The sequence below is a fragment of the Saccopteryx leptura genome, chromosome 8 (assembly GCF_036850995.1).
Source record: "Saccopteryx leptura isolate mSacLep1 chromosome 8, mSacLep1_pri_phased_curated, whole genome shotgun sequence".
In the NCBI taxonomy this organism is placed as follows: Eukaryota; Metazoa; Chordata; class Mammalia; order Chiroptera; family Emballonuridae; genus Saccopteryx; species Saccopteryx leptura.
In genome coordinates this window covers 84,194,892-84,221,256 of record NC_089510.1, presented here as the reverse complement: position 1 = coordinate 84,221,256, position 26,365 = coordinate 84,194,892, and the positions used below count along the sequence as shown (strand labels likewise).

General features: G+C 38.1%; 1 protein-coding gene across 6 annotated transcripts in view; it reads right to left on the bottom strand.

Moving 5' to 3' along the window:
- The window catches only part of PLD1 (phospholipase D1), a 337,459-nt gene that overhangs the window by 80,836 nt on the left and 230,258 nt on the right, over positions 1-26,365 (bottom strand). For all 6 annotated transcript variants that reach the window (XM_066347950.1, XM_066347955.1, XM_066347949.1 and 3 more), the window contains 3 exons: positions 23,770-23,898; positions 22,500-22,618; positions 20,508-20,621 (listed from right to left, as the gene is read on the bottom strand). In XM_066347950.1, coding sequence (XP_066204047.1) covers positions 20,508-20,621; positions 22,500-22,618; positions 23,770-23,898 — 362 coding nt within the window. The remainder of the gene's footprint in view (positions 1-20,507; positions 20,622-22,499; positions 22,619-23,769; positions 23,899-26,365) is intronic.

Genomic DNA, 26,365 nt, shown 5'->3' with positions numbered 1-26,365 from the left:
ACAAAACCTATCAGAAAGCAATATATAAAATGGCAATAGGAAACCCTCAAATGCCAATAATTACACTAAACATAAATGGATTGAACTCACTAATAAAAAGACATAGAGTAGCAGAATGGATAAAAAATAAAATCCAACTGTATGCTGCCTACAAGACACACATCTAAGCTACAAGGATAAAAACAAATTCAAAGTGAAAGGTTGGAAAACAATAGTCCAAGCAAATAGCATCCAAAAAAAGCAGGTGTAGCAATACTCATATCTAATAGTGCTGACTACAAGACAGCAAAGGTAATCAGAGACAAAAATGTTAATTATATAATGATAAAGGGGACACTGAATCAAGAAGACATAACAATTCTTAATATATATGTGCCAAACCAAGGAGCACCAAAATATATAGACAGCTACTGACTGACCTAAAAATAAAAACCGACAAAAATACAATCATACTTGGAGACCTCAATACACCACTGACGGCTCTTGATCGTTCATCCAAACAGAAAATCAATAAATAAATATTGGCCTTAAATGAAACACTAGAACAATTGGATATGATAGACATCTATGAAACTTTCATCCCAAAGTGCCAGAGTATACATTTTTCTCTAGTGTACATGGAACAATCTCAAGAATTGACCATATGTTGGGCCACAAAAATAACATCAACAAATTCAGAAAAATTGAAATTATACCAAGAATATTTTCTGATCATAAAGCCTTGAAATTAGAATTCAACTGCAAAAAGGAGGTAAGCAAAACCAAAAAAATGTGGAGACTAAACAACATACATTTAAAAAATGAGTGGCTCACATGCAAAAGAATGAAACTGGACTACAGTTTGTCCCCATGTACTAAAATTAACTCAAAAATGGATCAAAGATCTAAACATAAGACCTGAAACAATAAAGTACATAGAAGAAGACATAAGTACTAAACTCATGGACCTGGGTTTTAAAGAGCATTTTATGAATTTGACTCCAAAGGCAAGAAAAGTGAAGGCAAAAATTAATGAATGAGACTACATCAGACTAAGAAGTTTTTGCTCAGCAAGAGAAACTGATAACAAAATAAACAGACAGCCAACTAAATGGGAAATGATATTTTCAAACTACAGCTCAGATAAGGGCCTAATATCCAAAATATACAAAGAACTCATAAAACTCAACAACAAACAAACAATCCAATAAAAAAATAGGAAGAGAACATGAACAGATACTTCTCCCAGGAAGAAATACAAATGGCCAACAGATATATGAAAAGATGCTCATCTTCTTTAGTTATTAGAGAAATGCAAATCAAAACTGCAATGAGATACCACCTCACACCTGTTAGATTAGCTATTATTAACAAGACAGGTAATAGCAAATGTTGGAGAGGCTGTGGAGAAAAAGGAACTCTCATTCACTGTTGGTGGGACTGTTAAGTAGTACAATCACTATGGAAGAAAGTATGGTGGTTCCTCAAAGAACTGAAAATAGAACTACCTTGTGACCCAGCAATCCCTCTACTGGGTATATACCCCAAAACTCAGAAACATTGATACGTAAAGACACATGCAGCCCCATGTTCATTGCAGCATTGTTCACAGTGGCCAGGACATGGAAACAACCAAAAAGCCCATCAATAGATGACTGGATAAAGAAGATGTGGCACATATACACTATGGAATACTACTCAGCCATAAGAAATGATGACATTGGATCATTTACAGCAAAATGGTGGGATCTTGATAACATTATATGAAGTGAAATAAGTAAATCAGAAAAAAACAGGAACTGCATTATTCCATACGTAGGTGGGACATAAAAGTGAGACTAAGAGATATTGATAAGAGTGTGGTGGTTACGGGGGAGGGTGAGGGGAAGGGGGAGGGGGAGGGGCACAAAGAAAACTAGATAGAAGGTAACAGAGGACAATCTGACTTTGGGTGATGGGTATGCAACATAATTGAATTACAAGATAACCTGGACATGTTATCTTTGAATATATGTATCCTGATTTATTGATGTTGCCCCATTAAAAATATAAAATTATTAAAAAAAATAAAAAAATAAAAAAAAATAAAAAATGAGTGACTCAAAGAAGTAATAAGCACAGAGATCAAAAGATACATACAAGCAAACAAAAATAACAAAACAACATAACAGAATCTCTGGGATGAAGCAAGAGCAATAATAAGAGGGTAGTGCATATCACTACAGGTCTATATGAACAAACAAGACAGAGTCCAAGTAAACCACTTAACTTCACATCGTAAGGAACTAGAAAAAGAACAAAGACAACTCAAAACCAGCAGAAGAAAGAAAATAATAAAAATCAGAACACACATAAATAAAATAGAGAACAGAAAAACTATAGAAAAAATTAATAAAACAAGGAGCTGGTTCTTTGAAAAGATCAAGAAAATTGATAAACCCTTGGCAAGACTCACCAAGAAAAAAAGAGAAAGGACTCATATAAACAAAATCCAAAATGAAAGAGAAATTACCAAAGATATGATAAATATACAAAGAATTATTGTAGAATACTATGAAAAACTATATGCCACCAAATTTAACAATATAGAAGAAATCGATAAATTCCCAGAACAATACAATATTCTTAGACTGAGTCATGAAGAAGCAGAAAGCCTAAACAGACCCATAAGCAGGGAGGAAATAGAAACAACTATTAAAAACCTCCCCAAAAATAAAAGTCCAGGGCCAGATGGCTATATTAGTGAATACTATCAAACATTCAAAGAAGATTTGGTTCCTATTCTACTCAAAGTCTTCCAAAAAATTGATCAAGAAGCAATACTACCAAACACATTTTATGAGGCCAACATAACTCTCATACCAAAACCTAGCAAGAACAACACAAAAAAAGAAAACTACAGACCAATATCTCTAATGAGTACCAATGCTAAAATACTAAAAAAAATACTAGCAAATCAAATACAACAACACATTTAAAAAATAATTCATCATGATCAAGTGGGATTCATCCCAGAATCACAAGGATGGTTCAACATATGTAAAATGGTTAACATAAAACATATCAATAAAACAAAGAGCAAAAACTATATGATCTTATCAATAGATGCAGAAAAGGCATTTGATAGAATACAACATCATTTTATGTTTAAAACACTTAACAAAATGTGTATAGAAAAAAAATATCTCAACATAATAAAGACCATCTATGATAAATCATCAGCTAACATCATATTAAATGGCATAAAACTGAGGACTTCCCCTAAAATCAAGAACAAGTCAAGGGTGTCCACTCTCTCCACTCTTATTCAACATAGTGCTGGAAGTTCTAGCCAGAGCAATCAGATAAGAGAAAGAAATAAAAGGCATTCATATTGGGAAAGAAGAAGTAAACGTTTCACTTTTTGCAGATGATATGATCCTGTACATCGAAAACCCCAAAGACTCCACAAAAAGACTACTAGAAACATTAAATCAATACAGTAAGATGGCAGGAAACAAATTTAATATACAAAAGTCCAGTGCCTTCCTATATGCCAACAATGAAACAGCAGAAAATGAGCTCAAAATAACAATCACCTTCATGGTTGCAACAAAGGAAATAAAATACCTAGGAATAAACATAACAAAAAATGTAAAGGACCTATATAATGAAAACTACAAAGCATTGTTAAGGAAAATAAAAAATGATATAGTGAAATGGAAAAATATTCCTTGTTCTTAGATAGGAAGAATAAATATAGCCAACATTACTATATTACCCAAAGTGATATACAAATTTAATGCAATTCCCATAAAAATTCCAATGTCATTTTTTAAAGAAATGGAACAAAATATCATCAGGTTTATATGGAACTATAAAAAACCCCAAATAGCCAGAGCAATCCTAAGGAAAAAGAACGAAGCTGGGGGCATTACAATACCTGACTTCAAATTAAATTATAGAGCCATGATAATCAAAACAGCATGATATTGGCAGAAAGATAGACACTCAGACCAATGGAACAGAATAGAAAGCCCAGAAATAAAACCACATGTGTATGGTCAAATAATTTTTGATAAAAGTGTCAACAACACACAATGGAGAAAAGAAAACCTCTTCAAAAAATGGTGCTGGGAAAACTGGAAAGCCACATGCAAAAGAATGAAACTTGACTATGGTTTGTCCCCATGTACTAAAATTAATTCAAAATGGATCAAAGACCTAAATATAAGACCTGAAACAATAAAGTACATAAAAGAAAACATAGGTACTAAACTCATGGACCTTGTTTAAAAGAGCACTTTATGAATTTGATTCCAAAGGCAAGGGAAGTGAAGGCAAAAATAAATGAATGGGACTACATCAGACTAAAGCTTTTGTACAGCAAGAGAAACTGACAGCAAAACAAACAGACAGCCAACTAAATGGGAGATGATATTTTCAAACAGCAGCACAGATAAGAGTCTAATATCCAAAATATATAAAGAACTTATTAAACTCAACAACAAACAAGCAAACAATCCAATAAAAAAATGGGAAGAGAACATGAACAGACACTTCTCCCAGAAAGAAATACAAATGGCCAACAGATATATGAAAAGATGCTCATCTTCATTAGCTATTAGAGAAATGCAAATTAAAACTACAATGAGATACCACCTCACACCTGTTAGATTAGCTGTTATCAACAAGACAGGTAATAACAAACGTTGGAGAGGCTGTGGAGTAAAAGGAACCCTCATCCACTGTTGGTGGGAATGTAAAGTAGTACAACCACTATGGAAGAAAGTATGGTGGTTCCTCAAAAAATTAAAATAGAACTACCTTATGACCTAGCAAACCCGCTACTGGGTATATACCCCCAAGACTCAAAAACACTGGTATGTAAGGACACATGCAGCCCCATGTTCATTGCAGCATTGTTCACAGTGGCCAAGACATGGAAACAACCAAAAAGCCCTTCAATAGCTGACTGGATAAAGAAAATGTGGTACATATACACTGGGGAATACTACTCAGTCATAAGAAATGATGACATTGGATCATTTATAACAACATGGTTGGACCTTGATAACATTTTATTGAATGAAATAAGTAAATCAGAAAAATCTAAGAACTATGTGATTCCATATATAGGTGGACATAAAAATAAGACTCAGGGACATGGACAAGAGTGTGGTGGTTACCAGGGGTGGGGAGGGGAAAGGAGGGTTAGGGGGGAGGGGAGGGGTACAAAGAAAACCAGTTAGAAGGTGACGGAAGACAATTTGACTTTGGGTGATGGGTATGCAACATAATCAAATGTCAAAATAACCTGGAAATGTTTTCTCTGAACCTATGTACCCTGATTGATTAATGTCACCCCATTAAAATTAATAAAAAAAAGAAATAATAGAAGTTGAACTAATAGAAGTTTGAATTCTTAGTCCACTCAACTTTATGTAAATTTTGTTGCTAAGGTACATAACCCTGAAAATTCAGGCTACCTTTAAGTATTGTACCACACATACTGACCTAATACTATATGACTCTGGAAACTATGTATAAAATTGCAAAGTATACTGGAAAGATAGGAACTCTTGAGATCTGTGTTTTAAAGTCAGTTTTAGCACTTAACTAGAACTTTCACTTTGAGTAAGTCACTTTTAATATCATGAGGCTCAGTTTTTCCAGCTACACAATTGAGATACCTCTCTCTCTCTCTTACACACACAAACACACACATAGCTACTATGAAGAAAAAAATGGCATAACAAATACAAACAGTTGTCATATGTGACAGTTAGGAAATACTCAACATACGGGATGTCTACCTCTGTAAAGTTATAGGCAAAGTTTATATACTACCCTTGTTGGTAGTTTCTTAGTCTTCCTCTCAAATCAAGAAAACATAAACATTTTTTCCTTTCTCACCCTCGAAATTTGCTCTGATTCAAGATTTAATAAACTCATTTACATAAGATATAAATTAGGAATGCCATATAGGTTTTGACTCGCAAGTCGAGTCTGATTCACAGTGGCTTCCAGCTATGTTGAAGAGATTATTGTAACTAGACACTGGGTTAGAAATATAAGGTTGATGTCCAGCACCTGTGTTAACGGGGAAATCACAAAGGTCACATATCTGCCATCTTTCCTGTGAAAGATAATGGTAAATGTTTTCCTTTCTAGAAATATTTAAATTTTAAAACAGGCACACTTGAAGGCCAAAAGAAAAAACATGCTATTATCAGCCTGTGGGAGAGCATAAATCAAGGGTAGGGGATGCCTGTAAAACCATAGAACATAGGAGGTTCCTCCATCCTCAGGAAGTCCAGCATTATCTATCTCACTGGGTCCAAACCCTATCATTCTGTCACAATGAATACTCCTGTCATTAGAAAAAGTTATCAGTTTTGGTTAGACTTGAACATATCTTTCAAGTAAAACTGAAAAAAAAATTGCTTGGCATTCTTATTCATTTACTATTATTCTAATTATTAAACTCTATCATAAGATAAATTAAAAATATAAATTTGTCATTGCCCTGCCTCTACCCCTGCACCATTGAACCCTGAGGTGATACACAAATCATCTCAACTGCTTTAAATACTTGATGGTCTAGAAAGTTTATAAACAGCCAAATACATCCAACACATTTTGGTTTCCTTTGTTTTAAATTTAAGATTTACTCTCTGTCACCTTTTTCTTAAGTGGCCTGACCAACTTGTTTTGAATTTCTGTTTTAAACCAGTGTAACTGATACAAGCCTCTAACACCTCCTTACGCACAAAGTGTGGCTTATCTTCCTGCCCCAAGTGTACTGATATTCATGTCTAAACCACACTTTTCCAGCCTCAAGTTTGAAGACACAGCTTTAAAGTCTTATAAAAAGAGCATATTTCTGATTTTATATTTTAGCCTCAAAGTTGTAACTAGAACCAGTCATTTTCCTTGTACTGTTACCTAGTCTTTAACGCAAAAGAGAGCCTTTTCATGGGCCCTAACCCTAACTTGCAGTGGACCCAAGTTGAATATATGGCCTGAAATTCAGAAATCTCTTCTTGAAAGAAAACTTTCAAAACTTTCTTCATATTTGTCCCAAATTCCTTTCCTATCACTGTAATGCTGTTATTCCCTGTTAATACAGCACATATCACAATTCCTTTTTATTTCCCCAAGCTCCCTGGTCAGCCAGAGCACAGAGACTCCCGGGACTCACACATTCGCTGTGTGTCTCTGGGCCGAAGATGACGCCCTTGTGAGAGCTCCCACCACAGGGGTCGGGAGGAAGGGAAGTGCTCTTACTGCTGGGGCTTAGTTATCCTGCCTGTGGTGAGGAACACCAATACATGGGCTTTGTTCAGTGAACTGCCCACGCGTGTGTGCTTTTCCTTCGAATAATGACTTTCCTGTAGTTGAGTGTCATCCATTCTCATCACAATATGCAATATTCAAACAGGACGATCCTTTCCCTGCACAAAAGGAAAAACTTAACACTGAAGGAGAAGGAGAGAAGAGAATTTTTGAAGAATAAGGCTTAAGGGCAGTGAGTGAAATCCCAAAAATAAAGGCTATCTAAGGTGTCCAGGGAGCCAGAAAGAAGCAAAAAGATTGCTGGCGCTGGATTTGGGGCTGTGGCAACAGAAGACGATGCCACGAGGCAAGCCTCACAGCTGCAGTGCTTTGCGGAGCTCTTGGTGGCTGCAACTATTCCGGGTCTTATTGAAAGCAGCGTCTGGGCTGACCAGTTGTGCCCTCAGGCACTGTTGTTTTAACCTCACAAAGTCTTAGTTTCTGCCTTTGTAACAGTAAGGGATGATCAGGAATACAATTTATAGACTGGTGAATATTAATTGAGAGAATCCTCATAAAGCTTAGTACAGTGCTGGGCTTGGAGCAAAATTTCCCCACTCGTGTGGCTTCAGCCAGCCAAGACTCACAGTAGCACATGGGAGGGTCGCACACTGAGACCTAGTTCATAAATGGAAAACAGCTTCCATGTATCCTTAGAAATAGTTACATGGCATTAACCCAACTTAACTCCTTTATTCGATCACAATATAAAACATTTTGCTGTCCTTTAAAATCTTCATTGATGCCTACATCCTTTGAAATGTCATTTGGATATTTTCCCCCACATAGGAACAAATTTTTCCCACTAGTATAATGTGAATATCATTCACACTTGCTTGTATATTTTCTTTATTAATAGAGAAAGAGATTGAAGACATGACTCCAGAGGGATTATTTTCCTCAGTTTGGTAGGACTTCCTTGCAATGATTTTCTAAGAAATGGCTTTTCTGCATTAAGCCTCCCAATTTAATAAAAAGGATTGTTCCAATGTATTGATTCTAAATTGATGCTATTTTGGCATCACTGATTTTTTTTTTAACGTTAATAGACATGTCAAATGTCTTCTGTCTGGGTCACTTATCTTAAGTGGTAATGAAAGCATTTAAGAATCAAGTTTGTTCTTTACAGGGACATTATTTTTTTAAATAGACTCTGTATATAAGCAGTTTCAGGACCAACTTTATCTCAACCCCCATCCTCACACTTTTCCCCTGCTATGTCATGTCTGAGTGCTCTTGGAAGGCTTCTGAGAATTCCCAACACTGAGGGCAAACACCCAAGATTATTCTAAATGTGTTGGTGGAAGCTGCTGAAATAAGCTCTCAGGTTTGGCTAACTTTATTAGAAGCAGAAGTCTGTGTTGGTGGGAACAGGTGTCCTGTGCATCACTGTAGCTCTAGTCTCCATGGCTGGCTGTGTCAGTCTTTTGCAATATCTGTGCACAATGGCTGGTGTGGAATTACCAGCAGTATGTGATCAAGGATGTTTGGGCCCAATGTTGTTGTTGTTGTTTTAGTTAAAAGATTACATAATTAGGTTTCCTTTTACAGATGAAAGAATAACATGAATTTTATATATTATTAACTTTAAAAATGCTTCTTCTTTCCATTTGAATCAATTTTGTATCCAGAACTAGCCTGGGGACCCTTCCCGAGAAATGTCAAGTTCTTCTTTGCAAACTTTTAAGAACACCAGGGAAAGTTTGAACGTTATAGCTAATATTGGTATAATTCAAACAAGTATACTCTTTTAAGTGCTTTTCATGGATTCATTTATTTATGCATCATTCCAACCCAATAGACAGGTACTAGTAGGACCTCTGTTTTATAGCTGAAAGTAATGCATATAGAGAAGTAAGATAAGTTTCACAAGGTTACACAGCTAACATGTAGCAAAGATAGAATCTGAATACTCTGACTCTAGACTCTGCCTCTTCCCTTTGCTACTTTATTATATTGCTATTTTTTAATTAATGAAGCTTGTGGTCTCTAAATTATGTTATGAACAATATACTATGTTAAAAGCTATGTTCAAACTTATGTTAGAAGAAATAAACCTAAGGAAGAATTTTATTAAATCCTCAACCAAGGTGTGTAACTGTCATTTGGCTACTGCCACCTGACAGGTGAGAGACTGAAAGGCTTGAAACTATGATAATAAACCCTTTACAAATTAAGTAGTCTACACAGCCAGGTCCCAGGTCTCCACACCTTTCTGAGTTCTCTGGAAAACCAAGGATTAGGCTAGATTATTGCTTTTATCCTCTAAACCCTATATGTTTATAACCTCAAAACAGTAATGTCTAGAACAAGATGAATAATATTTAGAGCTAGTAAATAATGTGATGTGAAACAATATTGTGATCCAAACTTCACCAAATGGGAGAAATGAAACAGAGCTCTTTTCCTTTGCAGGTTCTGTTTCTCTCAGGCCTTTCTGTCTTCAAAGGCGGCACGCTGCCTCCTGTCCCACTGTTTTCACAGCTGGACTGATTTCAACAGTGCCGAAAAATGATAACTGTTCATGAGCTGGGATCCAAGTTTTGTGAGGTTTGACGTCTTTTAAAATTGCAGGGGAGTCCTCATTAAGAAAAAAAGAATACTAATTTACAAATACAAAATGAGTATAAGGTAGAATTACTGTAACAGCTTCTTGGCTTATCTCCTTGTTTTCATTCTCTTTCTAGTCTAATCAATTCTTATATGTGTAAGCTTTAGGACTCAAAGTATTTGTTATGAGAGATGTAGACAGATGTGACAAAATGAGAGATCCTCAGTCACGTAAGCTTAGGAAATTCTCAGCATGGTCAGTCAGTGATTTCATGATGCACATCAGTATAACAAAGGCACTAAGAAATCCTTTTTTTTTTTTTTTTGTATTTTTCTGAAATTAGAACTAGGGAGGCAGTCAGACAGACTCCTGCATATGCCCGACCAGGATCCACCTGGGATGTCCACCAGGGGGCGATGAGCTGCCCATCTGGGGTGTTGCTCTGTTGCCTCTGGAGCCATTCCAGCACTGAGGTGGAGGCCATGGAGCCATCCTCAGCGCCTGGACCAACTCTGCTCCAATGGAGCCTTGGCTGTGGGAGGGGAAGAGAGAGACAGAGAGGAAGGAGAGGGGGAGGAGGAGAGAAGTAGATGGCGCTTCTCCTGTGTGCCCTGACTGGGAATTGAACCCGGGACTTCCACACGCCAGGTGGACGCACTACCTCTGAGCCAACTGGCCAGGGCAAAATCCTACTTTTTAAAATTTTTTTTCTTTTACAGAGATAGAGAGAGAGATAGACAGGGACAGACAGACAGGAACGGAGAGATGAGAAGCATCAATCATTAGTTTTTCATCATGTGTTGCAACACCTTAGTTGTTCATTATTTGTTTTCTCATATGTGCCTTGACCGTGGGCCTTCAGCAGACCAAGTAACCCCTTGCTCAAGCCAGCGACCTTTGGCTCAAGCTGGTGAGCTTTTGCTCAAACCAGATGAGCCCGCGGTGAAGCTGGCGACCTCAGGGTCTCGAACCTGGGTCTTTCGCATCCCAGTCCGACGCTTTACCCACTGCGCCACCGCCTGGTCAGGCAAAATCCTATTTTTTTATATGTACAAAAATGTATCTGTCTGTGGGAAAATTTTTTGTTTGTTTTTTAGAGTAGCTACTAGCATTTTACAGTTAAACCCAGTTTGGAAAAACTCTGATCTAGGTTAATCTTCATAAACTATTTGTGTATCATACTCTTCCTGGTTGAAAAGAAAAAAGTTCCAAAGTTCACTAAAACCTCCCCTATCAGGTCTAAATTAACCAGGTTAACATTCCATGGCTTTATGCTATCTAAAATTCCACCTACCACTTCTTCAAAAGCAAACGGTTTGCTGTAGCTGGCTTTACCATTGTCTGCACAGGCAGGCTTCTTCCTTCGAGGGGACACCCCGCTCTCCCCATCCGGTGCGAGTTCTCCCAGCCTGGCCCGTACTTCCATAGTGGCGTTTGGTCCCAGCCCACACCTAGCATTTTAACAGAATTCTTTAACATCACAGCATTCTGTTCCCTGGCTAACTCCATTTCCAGAGGCAGAGAATGCCTTTCTCTCTGTCTCCTCAGCATCTGAGTGTGTGCACTGATAACTTCACTATGCAAACAGATGGCACTTAATAAGCACATGACTGAATAAATGAATTGATGGATGAGTGAATCTTGGTAAACTTCCTTTCAAATTAATTGCCATTGTAGTTTCCTGAGCCCAGTCCACCTGAGCACATCAGGGATGAACATAGGAGAGCTCACTGAGCTAGCCCCATCTCCAACCCAACCCCCAGGGATGTGGAGAAGGTGAACCAAGGCAGGCATTCTGTAGAGCAGTGTGCAGAGGACCTGCCTGCCTTACCAGGGTGGCCGAGTGAGAATACAGAAAGCAGGGCTTTATCAACAGGCATTAGAAGATGTATGTATATGTAACATTGGGATAAAACATCCTTTGCTGATCATGAAAATACATAATTCCCAGCAATGCCTTTTCAACAGATGCTTAAATAGCATCTGCTAACTTCGATGAGTTGTTCACTGCCACAATTTTAATACCATCTCAAATCTTAAATTGTCTTTTTTTTTTTTAATATCAAGGCTCCTATATATTTTATCTTATAGCACAGGTAATTTTCCCCTTCAAGTAGAACAAAATTAAACAGGTTCATACAATATTCATTAACTTACATAGGAATACATATATATCTGTGCCTCTAAGTTTAAATTAGTTGTCTCCTTTGGCCTGGGAAGACTAAGTATTTGCTATAGGTATTTCTCTTAAGTGGTTTATCTTCTCGGTTGTTCTATTATTTGATTTATGGCCTGAAATGTCTTTTTATATCTTATATACACACACCTCTACTTGTGCATAGGACAAAGTAACTAAGTTAGGCATTTTGTTTATATAATCAGATTCCCTAGAATTCATGTCCAAATCCTATAAACCCCTATTAGTGATGTCAGTAGCAAACTGTTTGATCTTTACTTAAATAATTACAAAACAAGCCTTTCCTTGACTGGCCTTTTGCAAGGGCATGCATTTATTATATTTATGAAAGAGTGCTGAAAAGAGCATAAATTGAATATATTTAACACTAATTTTAAAAGATCCACTAAGATTTCCTTTGGAGTTGTCCTTATTGAAAAATGTGAATGAGGTGACGTCACAGAAATGGTGCCGTGAGTACTGCGTCCGACAGATCTCCCCAAAATTTCAACAAATTCATCAACCAGAGACAGCAAAATCTAACCTTGGAGCATCCGGCAGTTCCACACACTGAAGACGAAGGGGCTGCTTTCAGTAGGAACTGAGAGTCGGGAGGGAGCTGAGGGTGCAGAGGAAACTAACTGCGGCCTGGGCGTTCGTTCAAACCGAGGAGGGAGTGTGCCTGTGGTGAGTCAGCCCACCTGAGCAACCGCCCGCCCACACGCCGCGAGCAACCACCCGCATGCCCAGAGCCCTCCATTCGCCCCTGCGACCAGAGCACCCCAACCGCCAGTGGCGCAGGGAGTGCACCAAAGTGAACTTCCTTATGCCCAAGCTTCTCTCTGCGGCGGGGCACCTCACCCAGCCATTCAAGCTAACAATCAAGTGTCAGGGGAGGGGCATGCGGGCAGCTTGCAATCCTTTCTGTATCAGATCAGCGGATCCAATCGCTGAAATTAGCTTAACCCAGGGGTCCCCAAACTTTTTACACAGGGGGCCAGTTCACTGTCCCTCAGACTGTTGGAGGGCCAGACTATAAAAAAAAATGAACAAATCCCTGTGCACATTGCACATATCTTATTTTAAAGTAAAAAAACAAAACGGGAACAAATACAATATTTAAAATAAAGAACGAGTAAATTTAAATCAACAAACTGACCAGTATTTCAATGGGAACTATGCTCCTCTCACTGACCACAAATGAAAGAGGTGCCCCTTCTGGAAGTGCAGTGGGGGCCAGATAAATGGCCTCAGGGGGCCGCATGCGGCCCACGGGCTGTAGTTTGGGGACCCCTGGCTTAACCCACAGTCTGCTCACCTCCCAACTGACCTACGCAGCTCTAATTGACAAGATCTTTCTCAGTTCAGCAATCTAAGACAAGAGGTGTGATATGTTTTAGTGCCTCTTGCTAAAGGGGTGGGGCAACTTTTGATTGGCAGAGCTTTCATACTGAGGGACATACGCTAAAAAGAGGGACTTGGCAGATGTTAAGACCTCCTGTACTGCAGGCAGCGACTAGGGCATCTTCTTCCCAGCCAAAACAGGCTACAAAGTGCAGAAAGCCTGGGGAGAGTGGTCCCACAGCGTGCTAGGCTGCTGAACAGGCCTGGAGGCTCATAGAAAGTCACCTTGAGAGCAATTGGCTCCCAGCCCCGCCTGATTACACTGGCAGCTCTGACTGACAGAACCTTACCCAGAGCCCTGAGTTGAGTGGGGATAGAGTGGGGATTTGCCAGCTCTTTGAGCCTCTTACTCCCCAGGGAGAGGCAGCAGCAGCCTCATAGCTGGATCACCAGGCTGCTAATTCAGGAAGGAGAGATTAGGAGAGAGGCTCTGGGAAAACAGACTCTCTCATTGTCAGAGCCTGCAAACGCTAACAAGCCTTGACTACCAACAAGACTGAAGCCAAATATATGACATTGCCGTAGAGTCTCATCAACTGCAAATCCCTACCTAAGCATGACACAGGGACAGAGCCTGGGGTACAGAGTCACTGACCAGGAAGAGGGAGAGGAAAGAAAAAGGAAGAAGTTAACCTCTAAAAATCAAGAAAAATCCACAGACTTTATAACTTGTTCCACTATTTTTTTGTTTCTTTTATTTTCTTGCCTTTATTATTATTATTTCTATTTCCTCCACCTTGGTCTTTTTATTCTCTGCCCATCTTATTCTTCCCTTTTCCTGAACTACACTACCCATAAGTGTTACATTTTATTTCTTTTCTTCTTCCTTACTCTCCATGAGGGTTACACTCCAAAACCCTTAACTCTCTCTCTCTCTTTTTGTTTTGTTTTCTTTCATTTTCTTCCTTTCTTTTCCCCCTTTTTCTTATTTCTCCCTTTCTATTAGTTTCTTCTTTTCTCCTATTACTTTTCCTCTCATTCAATCCTCAATCATGAGCAAATTATTTAATTTGGGACAAGTTTTTTTTTTTTGTGGCATTTTGGGTGCTTTTTACTTTGCTTTTTAACTCATTAGCATTCCTCCCAACCCAGGATCTCCATTCTATTTAGTCTTTGCTCCACTTAATACAATAGTTTTTTTTCCTTTTTTCTGATTCCCTCTTATCCCTCTCATTATATCTCTCAGTCGATCATCACATACAAGCAAATCATTTTATACTTGACCAATATTTTTTTCCTTTTTTGCATTTTGTAGGTCCCTACTTCCTTTTTTGCCCCTTGAACACTTCCCTCCAACTCAGGCCCTCCATTATAGGCAGTTTTTGTTCCATTTAGCATAATATAATTCACAGATCATCACGATATTTTCCTAAGGAAGAGGGGAGAGGAGGGGAAGAGAAGAAATAAAAGGGGGGGAATAATAAATTATTATTGAGTTTTTTTGTGAGTTTTTTCTCTTTTTTTTGCAATTTTTTTCCATTTGTTTTTTACTTTTTATTCTTTATTAATTCTCATTAGTGCTATCAACAAGACCACCCTCAGATGCCATTAAAAAAAGGAAATTGAATATCATGAATACAAAAGATAGAGAAGTAACACAGATAGATGTGAAAAAATATATGGAGAAAAAATTTAATATATTGTAAACCTTGGAGCTAAATGACAGAGAATTTAAAATAGAAATACTAAAAGTACTCAGAAATATAAAGAAAACACAGAAAGGCAATTTAGGGAGCTCAGAAAACAAGGAACACAAAGAAAATATTACCAAGGAAATTGAAACTATAAAAACAAATCAAACAGAGATGAAAAACTCAATTCACGAGCTGAAAAACGAGGTAACAAGCCTAGCCAATAGAATAGGCCAGATAGAAGGTAGGATTAGTGAAACAGAAGACAAGCAAATTGAGGCACAACAGAGAGAAGAAGAAAGAGACTCAAAAATCAAAAAAAATGAGAAAGCCCTATAGGAATTGTCTGACTCCATCAAAAAGAATAACATAAGAATAATAGGTATATCAGAGGGAGAAGAGAGAGAAAATGGAATGGAAAATATACTCAACAAATAATAGACGAGAACTTCCCAAGCCCGTGGAAAGAACTAAAGCCTCAAATTCAAGAAGCAAACAGAACACCGAGTTTTCTTAACTACAACAAATCTACTCCAAGGCACATCATAATGAAGATGGCACAAACCAAGGACAAAGAAAAAATCCCCAAGGCATCCAGGGAAAAGAAGAATACAACATATAAAGGAAGGCCTATTAGATTATCATCAGGTTTCTCAGCAGAAACTCTACAAGCTAGAAGAGAGTAGACCCCAATATTTAAAGCCCTGAAAGAGAGGAACTTTCAGCCAAGAATACTATACCCATCAAAGCTATCCTTCAAGTATGAAGGAGAAATAAAAACATTCACAAATACAGAAAAGATGAGGGAATTTATCATCAGAAAGCTCCTACTCCAGGAAATACTAAAGGGGGTTTTCCAACCAGATTCAAAGAACAAAACAAAACAAAACCCAAAGTAACAGCTCCACCAAGAACACAATAAAACCAAATTTAAACTGTGACAACAAAAGTATAAAAAAAGGGGGAGGGGAGGAGAGGACAGAGATTAACATTAGCAAAGGATGATGAAGTGCAGAAACACTCATTAAGATAGGGTACTACAATGAATATGGTAGGTACGCTTTTCAATACTTAATGGTAACCACACTTGAAAAAACCACCACAGAAGCACATGACTTTAAAAAGGTAGCAACAGAAGAAAGAAGTATGAAATACAAACAAACAAAAACAAATAATAGAAAAAAACAAAGAGAAGAATCAAACAAGATACAAAACTAACAGAAAGCAATTTATAAAATGGCAATAGGGAACCCACAAGTGTCAATAATTACACTAAATGTAAATGGATTAAACTTACCAATAAAAAGACACAGAGTAGCAAAATGGATTAAAAAAAATCCAACTGTACGCTGCCTACAAGAAACACATCTAAGCAACAAGTTTAAAAACAAACTCAAAGTGAAAGGCTGGAAAACAATACTCCAAGCAAATAACATCCAAAAAAAAAGCATATGTAGCAATACTCATATTTAATAATGTTGACTACAAGACAGCAAAAGTACTCAGAGACAAAAATGGTCATTCCATAATGATGAAGGGGACACTGAATCAAGAAGACATAACAATTCTTAATATTTATGCACCAAACCAAGGAGCACCAAAATATATGACAGCTACTTATTGACCTTAAAACAAAAACTGACAAAAATACAATCATATTTAGAGACCTCAATACACCACTGACGGCTCTAGTTCATTCATCCAAACAGAAAATTAATAAAAATATATTGGCCTTAAAAAAACACTAGAGTACCTGGAGATGATAGACATCTACAGGACATATCATCCCAAAGCGACAAAGTATACATTTTTCTCTAGTGTACATGGAACATTCTCAAGAATTGACTATATGTTGGGCCACAAAGATAACATCAGCAAATTAGTAAAATCGAAGTTGTATCAAGCAGATATTCTGATCATAAAGCCTTGAAACTAGAATTCAACTGCAAAAAAGAAGTAAACAAACCCACAAAAATGTGGAAACTAAACAACATACTTTTAAAAAATGAATGGGTCAAAGAAGAAATAAGCACAAAGATCAAAAGATATATACAGAAAAATGAAAATGACAATACAACATGTCAGAATCTCTGAGATGCAGCAAAAGCAGTAATAAGAGGGAAGTTCATATCACTTCAGGCCTATATGAACAAACAAGAGAGAGCCCAAGGAAACCACAAAACTTCACACCTTAAGGAACTGGAAAAAGAAGAACAAAGACAACCCAAAACCAGCTGAAGAAAGAAGATAATAAGAATCAGAGCAGAAATAAATGAAATAGAGAACAGAAAAACAATAGAAAAAATTAATAGAACAAGGAGCTGGTTCTTTGAAAAGATCAACAAAATTGACAAACCCTGGGCAAGACTTACCAAAGAAAAAAGAGAAAGAACTCATATAAACAAAATCCAAAATGAAAGAGGAGAAATCACCACGGACACCATAGATATACAAAGAATTATTGTAGAATACTATGAAAAACTTTATGCCACTAAATTCAACAACCTAGAAGAAATGGATAAATTTCTAGAACAATACAACCTTCCTAGACTGTGTCAAGAAGAAGCAGAAAGCCTAAACAGACCTATTAGTAGAGAAGAAATAGAAAAAAACATTAAAAACCTCCCCAAAAATAAAAGTCCAGGCCCACACGGCTATACTAGCGAATTTTATCAAACATTCAAAGAAGACTTGGTTCCTATTCTACTCAAAGTCTTCCAAAAAATTGAAGAAGAAGCAATACTTCCAAACACATTTTATGAGGCCAACATAACCCTCATACCAAAACCAGGCAAGGACGGCACAAAAAAAGAAAACTACAGACCAATATCTCTAAGGAATACAGATGCTAAAATACTAAACAAAATACTAGCAAATTGAATACAACATATTAAAAAAATAATACATCATGATCAAGTGGGATTCATCCCAGAATCTCAAGGATGGTTCAACATATGTAAAACGGTTAACGTAATACACCATATCAACAAAACAAAAAAACAAAAACCACATGATCTTATCAATAGACGCAGAAAAGGCTTCAATAAAATACAACACAATTTTATGTTTAAGACTCTCAACAAAATGGGTATAGAAGGAAAATATCTCAACATGATAAAGGCCATATATGATAAACCATCAGCCAACATCATATTAAATGGCTTAAAACTGAGGACTTTCCACCTTAAATCAGGAACAATACAGGGGTGTCCACTCTCTCCACTCTTATTTAATGTGGTGCTACAAGTTCTGGCCAGAGCAATCAGACAAGAGAAAGAAATAAAAGGCATGTATATCGGAAAAGAAGAAGGTATAATTTTTGCAGATGATATGATCCTATACATCGAAAACCTGAAGGACTCCACAAAAAGATTACTAGAAACAATAAACCAATACAGTAAGGTCGCAGGATACAAAATTAACATACAAAAGTCTATAGCCTTCCTATATGCCAACAATAAAATGTTAGAAAAGAAACTAAAAAAAAAATAATCCCCTTCATGACTGCAACAAAAAAAATAAAATACGTAGGAATAAACATAACAAAGAATGTAAAGGACCTATATACCAAAAACTACAAAGCATTGTGAAAAGAAATCAAAAAGGACGCAATGAGATGGATAAATATTCCTTGTTATTGGATAGGAAGAATAAATATAATCAAAATGGCTATATTACCCAAAGCAATTTATAAATTTAATGCAATTCCTATCAAAATTTCTATGACATTTTTTAAAGAAATGGAACAAAAAATCATCAGATTTATATGGAACTATAAAAAACCCTGAATAGCCAAAGCAATCCTAAGGAAAGGAATGAAGCTGGGGGCATTACAATACCTGACTTCAAACTATATTATAGGGCCACAACAATCAAAACAGCATAGTATTGGCAGAAAAATAGACACTCAGACCAATGGAACAGAATAGAAAGCCCAGAAATAAAACCACATATATATGGTCAAATAATTTTTGATAAAGGGGCCAACAACACACAATGGAGAAAAGAAAGCCTCTTCAACAAATGGTGCTGGGAAAACTGGAAAGTCACATGCAAAAGAATGAAACTCGACTACAGTTTGTCCCCATGTACTAAAATTAATTCAAAATGGATCAAAGACCTAAATATAAGACCTGAAACAATAAAGTACATAGAAGAAGACATAGATACTCAACTCATGGACCTGGGTTTTATAGAACATTTTATGAATTTGACTCCAAGGGCAAGGGAAGTGAAGGCAAAGATAAATGAATGGGACTACATCAGACTAAGAAGTTTTGCTCAGCAAGAGAAACTGACAACAAAATAAACAGACAGCCAACTAAATGGGAAATGTTATTTTCAAACAACAGCTCAGATAAGGGCCTAATATCCAAAATTTACAAAGAACTCATAAAACTCAACAACAAACAAACACAATCCAATAAAAAAATGGGAAGAGGACATGAACAGACACTTCTCCCAGGAAGAAATACAAATGGCCAACAGATATATGAAAAGATGCTCATATTTATTAGTTATTAGAGAAATGCAAATCAAAACTACAATGAGATACCACCTCACACCTGTTAGATTAGCTATTATACACAAGACAGGTAATAGCAAGTGTTGGAGAGGCTGTGGAGAAAAAGGAACTCTCATTCACTGTTGGTGGGACTATAAAGTAGTACAACCATTATGGAAGAAAGTATGGTGGTTCCTCAAAAAACTGAAAATAGAACTACCTTATGACCCAGCAATCCCTCTACTGGGTATATACCCCCAAAACTCAGAAACATTGATACGTAAAGACACATGTAGCCTATGTTCATTTCAGCATTGTTCACCGTGGCCAAGACATGGAAACAACCAAAAAGCCCTTCAATAGAAGACTGGATAAAGAAGATATGGCACATATACACTATGGAATACTACTCAGCCATAAGAAATGATGACATCGGATCATTTACAACAAATGGTGGGATCTTGATAACATTATACGGAGTGAAATAAGTAAATCAGAAAAAACCAAGAACTACATGATTCCATACATTGGTGGGACATAAAAACGAGACTAAGAGACATGGACAAGAGTGTGGTGGTTTTCAGGGGTGGAGGGAGGGAGGACGCGGGAGGGAAGGAGGGAGAGGGTAAGGGGGAGGGGGAGCAGCACAAAAAATACTAGATAGAAGGTGACGGAGGACAATCTGACTCTGGGCGATGGGTATGCAACATAATTGAATGACAAGATAACCTGGACATGTTTTCTTTGAATATATGTACCCTGATTTATTGATGTCACCCATTAACATTTTTTTTCTTTTTTTTGTCACCCCATTAACATTAATAAAAATTTATTAAAAAAAAAAGAAAAGAAATAGTGAATGAAACCAATGGCATAGGCACTTTGTCTAGTAAGGATGATTTTACCCAGTGGCACTTTGTGTTAAAGAAAAAAAGCAAGACTGACCTGCACGTTAGCATGGACGGACCCAGGCGCCTGATATTTCAATTCATGGGCTGTCGTGTGAGATTTTGGAAGCAGAAAAGGATAAGAAAGTGACCGGTATTTTGATTTCATAATCTAAAATAAATAAAAAAAGGTAAAAAATTCAAATGAGAAAACAGTTCCAGTCCCCTCTATTTTGTGACTATAAAAGAAATTCAGGTTAATTTTAAATAGAAAATAGCATGTTAACAGTGGATGTTTCTAGGTGAACAGGTCATAGATTATTTTTGTTTTCTTTCTATTTTCCAAAGCTGGGGAATTACTTTTTTTCCTTTCTTCACCTTTTGAAGTACGCATGCATCCTGTATATTTTAAAGAAAGCTTAAATATAATCTAGAGTTACAGAGGTATATAACTGCAAAAGTGGGATTATTCTTTTGTAAACTGATTTTTTACTATGTTGCAAATATCTTGACAATAGCACTATATATCATTTTCAAATAACTTCAGAGTAAAATGGTATGAAAAATAATTTGTTTAATAAATCACTATTCATGAGCATTTCATGAATAGTGAAATAAAATTGCATAAATAGCATTTCATTTTATTTGAAATATTGAAGTGATGTCAAAATAGATTGGTCTATTGGGTTACTCCTTTAACTTAAACACCTAAAAAAGATTTTCTGAAACAAAGGTTGTATATCTTTTAAAAAACTTTTTGGGCCCTGACCAGCTAGCTTAGCGGTAGAGCGTCAGCCCGGCATGTGGAAGTCCCAGGTTGGATTCCCGGCCAGGAAACACAGGAGAAGCGCCCATATGCTTCTCCACCCTTCTCTCTCTCCTTTCTTTCTCTCTCTGTCTTCCCCTCCTGCAGCCAAGGCTCCATTGGAGCAAAGTTGGCCCCGGGCGCTGAGGATGGCTCCGTGGCCTCCAACTCACACACTAGAATGGCTCCGGATGCAGCAGAGCAGTGGCCCAGGTGGGCAGAGCACCGCCCCCTGGTGGGATTGCTGGGTGGATCCCAGTTACATACAGGTGGAGTCTGTCTCTCTGCCTCTCTGCTTCTCACTTCAGAAAAATATAAAAAAACCCCAAAACAACAACAAAAAAACCCATAACTTTTTGGTATTGTACCAATTTACCCCCAGAAGCAGTGTATAAGAACATCAAAAATCCAAAACCCAATCGCAGGTATTAGCAGTTTTTTAATTTTTTAGTGTTCACTTGTGTAGTTGGTTTATTCATTCATGTCCCCTAAATTTTTGTTAAAGATATCTCCATTATTTCTAAGAGCTCCCACTCTTCATAGTGCTATGTAAATGAAAATAAAGTTGAGACTATAAGTTTTTTATAAAACTCAATCTTTTTCCAAATTATAGGGAATAATAACAAATGCTTCATCATCATTTAAAGTAAATAAAATGAAACCTTAATAACACCTAGATGATAGGTACTTAACTTACGAGTGTTAGGTCAAATTCCTAAGAGTAACGAAGGCATACTAAAGGAGACACAACCAGGGAGAAAAAAACCAAAGGCTACATCCTCTCGTCCTGCTCCCTTTGCTTAGAACCACCTCTCCAATACAAATCCAGCGCAAGACAAGGATGGGGAGGACTTAAAAGCTTGAGCTTTCCCATCTTAACAAGACTCCATCCTCCTACAATGACCCTGCCAGGTGACAATCAGTCCAGACCAGATACTTAAATCAACACTGAGCACCCAAGATGTTAAAAGAATTAAAACCATTGTCCCTGATAGTAGCATTCACCCCTCTAGTGCTCTAAATTCACCCCTCTAGTGCTCTAAATTATCTGTGATGTGAAAGTTCCAGGACATGTTCTTTTCCTTCTGCCCAGAGACCAGGTGCTTTGACAACCAGGCACCCAACAGCAGATGAAAGGCACAGCTGGGGCCACCGCAGCCCCTTCTTTCCAACCCTCTGGGTTCTCTCCTCTTTCAGGCTGTCTCTCTCTACATGGACGGAGTCATGATAGAACCATCCACACACCTTTGTGAAGTTCCAGCGCTGGATGAAGTGACGTGCCACATCCCGAGCCGCCTTCCCGTGGACCACAGACGCAATGTCATGCCATGGCATCCGGGGAGTGGAGTGCCTGTCAATGAAATCTGCCCGGGTGCACCAGGCAACAGTCATCACTAACTTCTGTGCCAGAGACAGGAGCCATCTGACCCCAGAGCTGACCTCGACTGTGGTAAGTCAAAGGAAACGTGGTAATGTCCACTATGTGTACATTTCTTGGATTGGATGGAACACTACCATCGAACCAAGTGAAACATAGATCTCATGGTGAGGAACACAGTCCCTTGTACACCTCCCCAAATAAACTGCTCACAAATATTAGGGGATATTTCAAAGTAAATATGAAGTGATAAAATATCCCCTAATTTTTGTGAGCAGTATGTTTTCCTTTCACTAGTGTTAGATAATCACCAGGCAAGGCAAGATGTGATTTGGTACAAATTACTTAAGGCTGTGTACTTGATATTATGTTTTCCTTTTCACCCTGTTGAAATAACATCAGGTTATGCAAGTACTGCCATCTCTAACTCCTCTTAGACATTGAAGCACAGTGGTAATCCAGAAATGTGTCACTTTAATGATAAAAAAATGAAGATGATAAGCAGAAAAGATGACCAAAGGGAGGGTACCATCTTTTAGAGAATGACACATTATTATCCCCAAAATATGCCTATAAAACCTGGAGGTTTCAAAAAAGTAAGCTCTATTTTATGTTTGTTATTGTTGTTGTTACTATAACTATAAGCAGTCCTTAATGATATGACTGAATCATAGTCTCCAAAGTTTTACCAAATATTCAAAGGAAAACAAGACATTAGATCAGGGGTCCCCAAACTTTTTACACAGGGGGCCAGTTCACTGTCCCTCAGACCATTGGAGGGCCAGACTATAAAAACAACTATGAACAAATCCCTATGCACACTGCACATATCTTATTTTAAAGTAAAAAGATGAAACGGGAACAAATACAATATTTAAAATAAAGAACAAGTAAATTTAAATCAACAAACTGACCAGTATTTCAATGGGAACTATGCTCCTCTCACTGACTACCAATGAAAGAAGTGCCCCTTCCGGAAGTGCAGCGGGGCCGGATAAATGGCCTCAGGGGGCCGCATGTGGTCCGCGGGCAGTAGTTTGGGGACCCCTGCATTAGATCATGCCATTTCATGCTTGTTGAGATGCTAACAAGTAAACAGACAAAATATAAGCAGCCAGCCACTACCATGGTACTCACCAGCAAAAGGTTTATCCAGCTGAACCCAGTCTTTGAAGACGAAGTTGCAGTAGTCCTTCCCATGCCAGAACCTGGTCTCCCCATGCAGCTCTCCCACGCCTGTCTGTAAGCTGCGGATGGAGCCCGTGTCTGTGAACACAGCAAGACCCGCTCAGAGCCTGCGGTGCCCACGGGCCCAGGGAGGGAGGCTCAGCTGTCATTTATGAAACACCTAAAGGCTTCTTAAGACTCACAACTAAGTCAGTGGATGTCTATTCCGTCTGAGGCTGTGGGCTGTGGGCTGGCAAACCCTTAAGTTTATTAACATTGGGAGTTGGGGCTATAATCAGGTTTGCCACATGACAATGAAATTCAACATCCTGAGGTTTATCATCCACCAGATCACTGGAAGAAAGGATGACAGAGTTAACAGTGAACAAAGAACTTGCTGGGAGAGACTACAGGAGAATAGTAGAGCCCTGGGTCAGGTAGAGAAACATGAGATCAGAGAATATAAGAACTCTTGTCCTGCTCTAGCCTCAATCAATATGGTGAACACCTACTACAGAATTCTTGTTTTTTGCATTTCAAAAAGCAAGAACCTCAAATTTGTAAACAGCCCACATACCAGCCTGAAGTTAACCAGGTAAGTGACACTGAACTTCACCATTTTGGTCAGAAGTCTTTCATGTGTAAAATGAAGAATTTGGCCTTGATGATACTTAAGATTTTCCAGGCTCTAACATTCTCTACTTCTAAAATCATAAATGACAACCATAAATATCATCACAACAGACATAAGATTATGATTATACAGGCACAAAAGCAGCCATCTACTGCAACATTTCATGGAGAGCTTGGCCAGGACAATTTACTGAGGGGTAAATGCTTTGACTTAAATTGTTTGTATGTCATGGGCTATATTGGCCACAGAGACAACTAAGCAGGAAGGCAAGCAGAATGACAAATTACAGATATAGCGCTTGGCACAAAAGAAGCACTTAACAAATAGACATTGGATGGAAAAGTATGAGTTGAATGTATAAGTGGTACCACGTGCAGCAGCTTGCGAGAGCATTGAACTGGGTACCCTACCACTGTATGGTCCCAGAACGGTCTTTCTAAAATGCTTAAAGCCTTCTAGGGTCACCTTCTGCCGACAGGGGGTCAAATTCTAAGGCCTTGGCGTCCCAAACTGGTGCCAGTCCCTCTCTGTAGTTTTTGCTCCCCTATATAACGCTGGTTCCATGTGTGACACGTTTCTCCCTGTGTGGACAAGCTTCGCCTGCCAGGTCTCTCTACAGTTGGCACATTATTCCTTCTGCCTGGACTGCTCTTCCTTCCCTCTCATCCTGATCTTTCCTCATCCTTTAGGAGCCACATTAGCTGTCACATGCCCTATAGACACCCCCTGGAGCCTAGTAGGGACAGACAGTCACTAGCTCTGTTGTACACCATTAATAGGTACACACCCAAGGGCCTCTGATTCTGTGACATAGCTGAGCAATGATGCTCCCTCCCTGCCACCCACTTGTCTATAAACTCCTTAGGAGTGGACAATGTACCCCTCACTGCCTGGTATAGCTCCTGGAACTCAGTAGGCAGTCAATAAATATTTGCAGGGCAAACATTTTTAAACAATCACCCCATACATTGCTAATATTCTAGCTCAAACTGAATAATTAACCTTCAAAGATGTTTGAAATTTTCTATAAAAGAGAAATAACTTAAAGTGCTAAAGATGAACAGAACTGAATAGTGTTAAAAATAGAATTCTATTGACTTCTCCCAATGATTTATTTTCCTGCTCTGTTAAGACAGAGATCCAAGTCCCGGCAGGTCTGTTAGCTCACCCATAGGCTCTTCATAATAAGCATGGCACTTCTTTTGTGTGTGTGTGTTTGTGACAGAGACAGAGAGGGGGATAGAGAGAGAGGGAGAGATAGGGACAGACAGACAGGAAGGAGAGAGATGAGAAGCATCAGTTCTTCATTGCAGCTCCTTAGTTGTTCATTGATTGCTTTCTCATATGTGCCTTGACTGGGGGGCTACAGCAAAGTGAGTGACCCTTTGCTCAAGTCAGCAACCTTAGGCTCAAGCTGGTGACCTTGGCTTCAAGCCAGCAACCTTTGGGCTCAAGTCAGCGACGATGGGGTTATGTCTATAATCCCATACTCAAGCCAGCGACACTGCGCTCAAGCTGGTGAGCCCCCACGCTCAAGCCAGATGAACCCTCACTCAGGTCAGCGGCCTTAGCATTTCTAACCTGGGTCCTCTGCATCCCAGTCCAATGCTTTATCCACTGCACCACCACCTGGTCAGGCGCATGGCACTTTGTTAAAGAAAGAAAAAGGGACAAGGAATGGGATAAATAATGAGACAAATTCCAAATTTTAAAATATGCATGTATATAAAATTTATGTTAGCAATTGAGAAACTCTAAGTTCAAGTGTTACATATGCACACAAACACTTGTTTAAAAATTAACTTTCACTTAGCAACCAGTTATTACAAGAAAAATAAAACCAAGAAAATTCTTAGTCTCAGAAAATTGTCTTGGTGCTAATCGAATTCAACCTGCTCAAAATTCAATTTTGTTTTTGTTTTTAGGCATATC